This window comes from Oryzias latipes, chromosome 16, assembly GCF_002234675.1.
Source record: "Oryzias latipes chromosome 16, ASM223467v1".
NCBI lineage: Eukaryota > Metazoa > Chordata > Actinopteri > Beloniformes > Adrianichthyidae > Oryzias > Oryzias latipes.
The window spans coordinates 1,005,905-1,014,776 of NC_019874.2; the positions used below are offsets into that span (position 1 = coordinate 1,005,905).

The 8,872-nt window shown below is 41.7% G+C and overlaps 1 protein-coding gene across 4 annotated transcripts in view; it reads right to left on the bottom strand.

Moving 5' to 3' along the window:
- The window catches only part of LOC101164139 (receptor-type tyrosine-protein phosphatase U), a 286,898-nt gene extending 281,632 nt beyond the window's left edge, over positions 1–5,266 (bottom strand). For 2 of the 4 annotated variants that reach the window (XM_023964672.1, XM_023964671.1), the window contains exon 1: positions 4,973–5,263. In XM_023964672.1, the coding sequence (XP_023820440.1) occupies positions 4,973–5,042 (70 nt within the window). In that variant the 5' untranslated portion in view covers positions 5,043–5,263. Of the gene's footprint in view, positions 1–4,972 lie in introns of all 4 variants that reach the window. The other 2 variants (XM_023964670.1, XM_023964673.1) reach the window with 2 other exon arrangements.
- Between the last annotated feature and the right edge of the window lie 3,606 nt (positions 5,267–8,872).

Here is an 8,872-nt window from a genome sequence, read left to right on the forward strand (position 1 = left end):
ATATTCATCAAAATCTAATCTTTATGTTTGGTGTTATGGAGTGAAGGAGGACAGTAATAACCCCCCCAGCCCCCCCAACACAAAATCCTCTGGCGGGCGGCCGTGTCGCGCACTCAAGAACGCACGCAGCTTGTAATGGAAATGAATAATTAGAACGCAGTAAATTTGTCGTATTTCCTCACGAGACGGAACTTCTGTTGTTGAATGAGGATGTGCGCTTCTGAAACTGCACACATGTGCGTGTGTGTGAGTAGAGGGAGCGCACGGCGTGCAGCGTAGAGGCAGTGAGAGACGCGGTGCAGGGAGTGAAGGAGAACAAGTCTGAACACAGGACTAGCAGAAAAAGTAAATTATCAGCAAAGATGAATGTGTTTCATGTGTTTATCATAGTTCCAATCACGCACCATATGCAGAACTTTAAAAAAAAAAACTTTTAAAAAATAAATTGCGCTGATGCGGTTATCGTCACACCCCTACTTTCACCAATAAAAAAATCTTTAACTTTAATTATTTCATTTGACCTTAAACGTTTGGAAACGTTCATGGGAATAAGTGATGACAAACTCCGGTCGCTCCTTTTGGTAAAAAGGAATAAATCTCCACAGATACAAATTTTACTGACAAATGTGTCACACTTCTGACATCAGTGGTTTATCTCTCCTAATGATACTGGTTTGAGTTTGGATAGAAATTGACCTGAAACCTGTCTTTGGTACAAAAATTGCATTTCTGAAATCATTGTGAATGAGGAGCAGACAAAAAAGGTCTGTTGGAAAAGGATCATTTTTGCTACATAAAAACTCATACTGGCCACTTTGGCTAATAACGGCATAATCCTAAATAAAAGACCACTGGGAACGCTTTTACAGTGTGTTCCAAATTATTATGCAAATTGTATTTAAGTGTCTAAAATAAATAATAAATAAAAAATAAACGTTTTTCAATGAAACTCATGGATGATGTTGTGTCTTGGGGCTCTTTGGATCACTGACATAAATCTCAGTCACCTGTGATAATTAGTTTGCCAGGTGAGTTCAGGTAAAGGATAAACTGCTAGTGTGATCATCGTCCCATGAGAGATTGGAGGCTGATTCAGAGCACATAGGTTCATGCAGATAAGAGCAGAATGAGGAAGGTTTCTGCCAGACAGAAGCTGCTAAAACACCATTACAGAGCAGCAAGCACAGATTTGAAGCTGCTGGTGAGTCGCACCAACATCAAGATGTAGGATCCTTGCAGTTCTATGCAAACCTTCTATTCACCCCCCCCTAAACAACACTCACAAGCAGAAACAGCTGCAGTGGACCCAGACATACATGAAGACTCATTCTATAACAGTCCTGTTCACTGATGAGTGCCGTGAAACCCTGGATGGTCCAGATGGATCAGAGGTCGTGGATGATCCATCCTCCTCTGACCTCAACCCTATTTTGAACCTTTGGAGCATCCTCAAACAAAATATCTGTGAGGGTGGGGGGCAGTTCACATCCCAACAGAAGCTCTGGGAGGCTATTCTGACATCCTGCAAAGAAACTCCCAAAAAACTCACAGGTTCAATGGATGCAAGAATTCAAATGTTTTTGATTGAAACAGCTTTTGATTTCAGTCAATCTGACCTCTTAATGCAACAAATTCAACAAAAGACCATTTTCAGTTCTTTAGAATCTATCAGATGTTGTGAAGGTTTGTAATTTAAACAAAAATACTGTTATCTTTAGGTTTGTTCAATAACATGTAATATATACTCTAATGGTTAGTGAATTGAAAATCATGCAGACTGTCATTTATGTGCATTAAGTATTTAGAAAAATCATAAAAACATAGTATTTGTACGGTAATTTGGAACATGCTGAACAATGGATCATAAGATGATCAGAGTGGGACTGTTGGTTTTGTGGTTGGTGTTCATGATCTTCTAACAGCATCCCAACAACTCCAGACCCTGGCATAGGGAGAATTGTCCCATATAATTATTAACAAGCTATTTATTTTCTCTCTGAGTGGCTCTTTGCAGTCCTCTCTGGTGACCAGAAAGACTTCATAAAAGTCTGGGCCCCAAGTTTACCAAAGACACACACTCTCTATCTTCCCAGCCAGTTCTCAACCTCAGGGATCAAACAATGCTCAGCCAAGGAGGACAACTGCCTACAAAGCACTGAACAGAGAGCAAGTCAGAGCTCATTTAGAACTCCAGCCATGTGATGATTAAAAGGAGAACAGCCAAATGCTTGGCAGGATTAATTAACCACAACATTCCCAGGATATGCTGGAGCATCAGCCCAACATACAGAAATGTCTGCACACTCAGCACAGCCCAGATGCATCCCAACCGAATAAGAAACCAGAACAGCTCGAGTCAGAAGGGTGCCCTACATGCTTTCACTGATGAGGAGCACCCGCCATCCGTTACCATGACAGTTGGCATGAGGCGGGATTCTCTGAGCACGCATGATGGATGCGAATGTTTCTTCTGGTCGTCTGAGCACGGCGAGCCAGCCCGGCTCTGGCTGGACTGCACACGGGCTCGTGTTACAATGGAGTTGATGCAGAGGAGGCAGAGCAGCAAAGGCTTTGTTTCAGTTTAATCACGCACAGATTGCTGAAGGCAGAACAGCAAGCGCACACGAGCTCAAATCCTGCCGAGGGCTCGGTGGAAAACAAAGAATCCCTCTGCCGTTCTCCTCTTCTCTCCCAGACATTCCCTCTCCACCTCCTTCTCCTCTTCTTTTCCTTGATGCAAAGTTTTCCGTCTGCTCCGGGAATTACTGCCTGAGATCCCACTATACAGAAAATCAGCCAGGCTTTCCAGGAGTCGGATTCAGGCCCGTCTGGCTCCGTGTGCTCTGCCCACAGACGGGGACCTTCAGGAAACCCAAGAATCCACCGTGGAAGGCAACACTTTATCCAGAATAAATGTCTTTTTTACACTGATTTGCAAATGCATCTCAGGCTCGTTTGTTTTTTCCCCCCCTTCAGTTAGATGCTCATTACAGCAAGCACATCTAATGGACTCTTAAGAGCCAAGATGCTAGAGCAGCAAACAGGCACAGACAGATGAAGAATGTCAAAATAATCACACCAAACAAAGCAGAAAACATCGACATTGGTCCAGAAAGCATATTAAATGTGTGCAAAAAGCATCTTTAACAGTTACAGCTTTGCATATCTGTCTGTTTCTATAATTAATCTGATGATTTTCTGCAATAATTGTATTTTAGAAAAGTAAAGTTGTCCTTTCTGCCATAAAGCCAGCCTCAGAAACATACAATGTCTCAATAAAAAACATAAGGTTAGCTTGTAAGTGTCATGTTAGGATTCTGTTTTGTGGTGCATACAGACGTTTGACTCAAAAAGTCTTTATTACACTCCAGGTTGTGCTTTTCATTTGGATCCTAGTGTTCTTTTCATTCCCTCAAATGATGAAAAAGGATATTAACTTTACATCAAACTGGCAAATGAGTCTTGAAACATGCGATAATTACGATTTCCAGAGCTGACAGAAGAGACACACGGTGACTGAACATGAGTACTTGCTCCCATGAGAGAAAACAGAGGAGTTAATGTATCAGATTGGTGTTTTTTTTCTTCTTTTATCATCCGCACTGCAGTCAGTCTAGAGCAGGGAACAGTCTCCGTATCTCACAGCAGCTTCAGCCCGTGGCAGAATAAGAGGGAGACTTATGGGAAAATATGGGTTTAGATCAGAGGTGGAATTTCGATAACTGTTGGATGAATCACAGCGGTGAAGGAAGGCAGGCTGCATCGCTGCTCCTTCTTGGCCTTCGGAGAGCCTCTACACAGCTGGAGGAGCGTGTGAGGCGGCAGAACGTGGAGAGGCAGGACAGCACCTGCTATGGCACTGACTGTTTGCAACAAGCCAAAAAAAGCTCTGATGGGAAGCCTGTTAACACTGATGGCCTCCTGGCATCTGCTGTTTGGGTTGGCACATTCATCCAAATGAGCTTTGATCTGTCATTTGTGACGTGCTGCTGTCAGCCTTTAACACATGCAGCTTCAACAGGTCTGATGCTCCGAAATGCTGTGATGAAAACCGGAACTGCCTTGTTTCCACTCTTCATCATTTCCCTTAACCCATATTTTTCCAATAATTGGATCATTATGTTGATGTTGTTACAGTGCATGAAGGACTAATTACAAAATTAGGAGGGAAATAAATACATTTTGGTTTATTGGAGCATAAAAAGATGCTTATTTTTGTCTCCGTGTCTATATCTCACTGGGAATTTACAGTGTAGAAAAGACATGTTTTCATTTAAATTCTTTATCCAAACACAATCAGGCCTAACAAACACTAACTGGAGCCCTTAAAAACCCTCCAATATTCTGCATTGCCCCATTGAATGCACAAAATTCTCCATCAATCATGTGATTTTTATCAGCCCCAGACCTTATCTCAGGGTTGCACAGCACATCCGAGCGTAAACTTTTGAAAGCAGTCAGTGAGTGAGTCAGGACTTGGCAGCCCTTTTCCAGCGTGGAAGAGCTCCAGCTTTTGGATGTCATCACAAATTGGTTCAGTCTGCGGAGGGATTTGTGGGAATCGTGCTCGTAAATATTGATTGGAATGTGGTGCCAGCCTCTAGTTTTTTTTTTTTTAGGGTTATTTTTCTTTTTTCGCCCGTTTCAAATGCGCAGGCTTTGCAGGCTTTGGCACTGCGCGTAAAGAGCGTCCACCTGGCTGGACGGAGCTTTTCTCTGCGCTCCGGCGGCGCTGACGGGGAGCCGCGGCGGAGCGGCGCGCAGCCCCCGCGCGCTGACCCGGGAGCCCCCTCAGCCCCCAAACACAACCAACAAAACTTTAGTCCTCCATTCTACTAACTTAGTAAAGTTACTACCAAGCGGCTCTCACAGAAACCCCAAAGTTGTCGTTTTCCCCCGTGGCGACAGTTCTTCCTGCCCGCGCGCTTCTCTCCGCTCATCCAAACTTCCCGAGCTTCCCGGCCGGCCTTACCTGTTGGCCCTTCGATGCCGTCGGCGTAAATCTGAACAGTCAAGATCAGCAGAAATGTGCAGGTGTTCATCGTGTGGTTGTTTTAGTCCACTTTCTGAAGAGGAGAGGAGGTCGTTGGTTTCATTCACCCTGTGGGGTCCGGCCGCTCGGTGCCACCGCGGAGCCCATGCGCTCCCCCTCCGCTCTCACTGAGAGGAGTTTCGGAGACACTGGAGGAGACAGACAGGGCAGAGCCACTTCTGCAAACTGACGTCAGGGTAAACAGTTCAGCAGAGATTTTTCCCCAAGCCCACTTTTCCTCCTCACAGCCTTCGCTTTCACGCAACTTGGAATATGAGTCGGGCGCCTCCAAGCGGCCAGTTCATGTCATAACAGCTGATTGCGATTCCGAAACTGACTTTGCAGCATCGAGGCTGCGTTTGACCAGATTTAACCCTTGTGCTGTCCTAAGCAGTTTAACGTTGGGAGTGGGGTCATCTAGACCCACTAGACAGTGCTCTGAACCTTTTTTCTTCAATGATTTGTGATCTTCACTGGTGTCCATGGATTACATGAAATCTTTCCACCTTTATCCACCTTTGTCATGGTAGGGAGAACACATCAATGTAGGGGGGGGGGGGGGGGGCGTCATCTAAGATAGCACAAGGGCTAAGATGAGAACTCTCAATGGGATAAAAAAAAATCCAAAAAGTAAATTGGAACTCATCAAAAAACAACTTCAAATGTATGTTTACATCAAACCCAGCTTCTTTCACAATATTACATTTATCAACTTCACGTTGACTACGTTTTAAATGCATTTAAAATTGAAAAGAGTCCAAAAGGGATTTTCTTATTTTACTTTTGTTGATATTGCCTTGTTTATAAGGTTTTAAATTCCCTCTGACAGTATCTCAAAGTGTGTAAAAAGACTGGATCATAAGATAACATTAAAGTCATCATTTTACATACATTTTACATGAACTGCTCTGTTTAAGCTAGAGGATAAAATTTTAAAGGTGTTAAAATAACAAGCTTAACTAAAAATAGAAATGCCACAGTTTGACAAGCTGAACATTGTTTAAAGCGTTTAGTATTCAAAGACATTACATTAAAATAAAAATTATCATTTTGAGAGAAAGGTTTGAGTTTTATCTTTACAATTAGAATGACCTGACTATGCAGTGTAATATCATGTTTATTAAACATAAACATTTCTTCTTTCATACTGAAAATGAAAATACACACAGTATAGGTTGGCGCCAGTGTTTGGCAGCGGAGCCGCCATCACTGTAAATGGGACTGTGACTGTAAAGCGCTTCGGGCCTTTGAGGAGCCAGAAAGTATGCGAGGAAACATCATTTATCATTTACACCAATAACACTGAATTAAACCCTTGTGCTATCTTAGATGACCCCCCCCCCCCTTCCATTGACGTGTTCTTCCTACCATGACAAAGGTGGATGAAGGTGGAAAGATTTCATGTAATCCATGGACACCAGTGAAGATCACAAATCATTGAAGAAAAAAGGTTCAGAGCACTGTCTAGTGGGTCTAGATGATTTCATGGAAGCAGCCATTTGAAATGAACTGGAAAAATCGTTCTACTGCCCCTAGTGGACTGATGATGAACTAAAGGGTTTATAAGGTTTTAATCACTTTAATCGTGAGACAGGAGTCTCAAAAATGTGATACGAATGGTTATATAAGGTTAAAGATTTTTTTTAATATTGTCTGAATTTTCACCAAGTTTAACCATAATAATGTGTGCAGAATTTAACAACAAACCTGTTGATGTTGCATGAACACAAAACTAGCTTTCACCTCGAGTCAGGTGTGTTTCTGTGATTCAGTAGGTCTGTGCAAAGAGGCAGAAAAGGGAAACAAATCAAATCCATTTGATTAAAAACTCTTTGAATACAAATGTAGGAATGATAATGAGTAACAGGATAAAACTTTAAAATAATTTTAGAATTTGAAGGAGAATTTATGCATCCATCACATTTGATTCTTTATCTTGAGACTTTGTTTTTTTCTTTGTAGCTATTGACATTGTTGTCACATCGAAGACAGTCTGGTGCCTCATGTTGTGTGTAGTAAAGTCTTGTATTGTGAAGATAAAACTAGTTTCAGTCAGATATAAAACTTTAGACCTGACTTGAATTTGCAAGAAGTATCGTGTGGGACAAAATAGCTTTAGGAAAGTCTGACTCTTCTCAAGCACAACATATAATGTGTAATGCATTTAATACCAGTGCAACAGTTTATCCAAGGAGTCGGCGATTTGATGAATGTCTCCCTTCCTCTCTGTCATGAAACATGACAGGAGTTGAGTGTTTGTCAGGATTTACCAAGCAGTCTTCATGTGGTTAAAATGTTTTTTTTAATCACTTTAAACACTTTTGTTTATCTTTAACTTTTAGGTTAAACACACCAGCAGCAGGGGCGTCACAGCCTCTCCTCCATGTGACACCTCCAACCATCCAGGACTCTGTTGGATCAGAATGCAATTATGCAGATAGTTCATCATTCATTCTGTTGTTCTGAGTGGACATTAAAGCTGCAGATTGAATTAAAGGTAGCCAAATGATGCATCTAATGCTTCCAGTATGAGTGCACTCTGCAGTCTCTAATGTGGTTAGCCTTGAATGACGGATGAACGACATGTTGCTCGGGAAATTCATTTAACAAAAGGAGCAGAACGTATGTCAGGATAACACCTGTAATTACACCTGTTTGATGTACGGCAGACGTTTCGTGTCCTGGTGTTCAAAGCAGAGAGTAGCAATTTATTCAAATGAGGGGAGTGTTTGGGCTTGAATGTGTTCGAGCGAAGATTGCAATAATAGAATGTTGGAAAAACACTGTTTGATTCCCAGCAGCAGGACATGTGGCAGCAGGGATGCAGGGATGAGAGTCATTTCATCAGCTGCCAATCAGAACCTCTGACACACAAGTGCATCTGCACAGCCACTGCTGTGCACAAATGTATAATAACATATCATCACAGGTTTGAGAGAGGCTGTCAAAGGCAGCCTGTGGTTGTCTGTCAGCGTACTTAGCAGTGAATCACATGGGCTGCTTCCACAGAGTTCCATAGCTGTTTTGCAAAGAATGACGCCTGTGAGCATCATTTGGGAGTCATAGCTGCAAGGCAAACAAAAGTAGTTGTTCTTTAAGATAGAATTCCTGTTTTGGAGGAAAATAATAACTAAAGAAACCAAGTAGTTGCGATTTATCAGGATTAAAACACAATTTTAAACTAAAGTGTGCTGAAAGTTCACCATATTCCTAAATTCTTAACTACTTGGCATTAAAAAAAAAAATTTAATTAACTGTGTACTAAGCATTTAATGAAACTGTGATCATTTCCTCACATGTTCAATCTAGACTTTCATTTCCATTAGAATTTGTATGCTTATAGATAACATTTTCCTTTTTTACTGCAGCAGAAAGATGCTAATATATGATAGCACTGGATTTGAGTTAACAGTCATTTCTAACATCACGTCACTAACAGCTCACTTTGAAAAAGCAGACAGACTGCGCAGATCTAGATGCATCTTCAGTATATTGAGGTTAAAAACAAACCTATGGAAAACTTCTGAATTGATCCAAAACGTAGGATTTCAAACATGTTTACCCAACAAAATAAATGTCTGAAGACCCACTCCAATGAAAATGGTGTTGTTGGTGTTTTTAACACGTTCTTTAGGCATTCTTCTCACGGTGGAGGGCATGTAAAGAAAATCGAGCTTTAAATGGCCTTTTCTGAGTATTTATTTATTCAAATTGTTGTGAATCGGGGCAGACAAAAAAGCTTTTGTAGAAGGTTGTAACAGTGACGTAAGGTAGGAGCTACAGCTGGTGGGCTACAACCTTTCTGCTCCGTTTCATTCTTGCAGTCAAATGGATCCATGT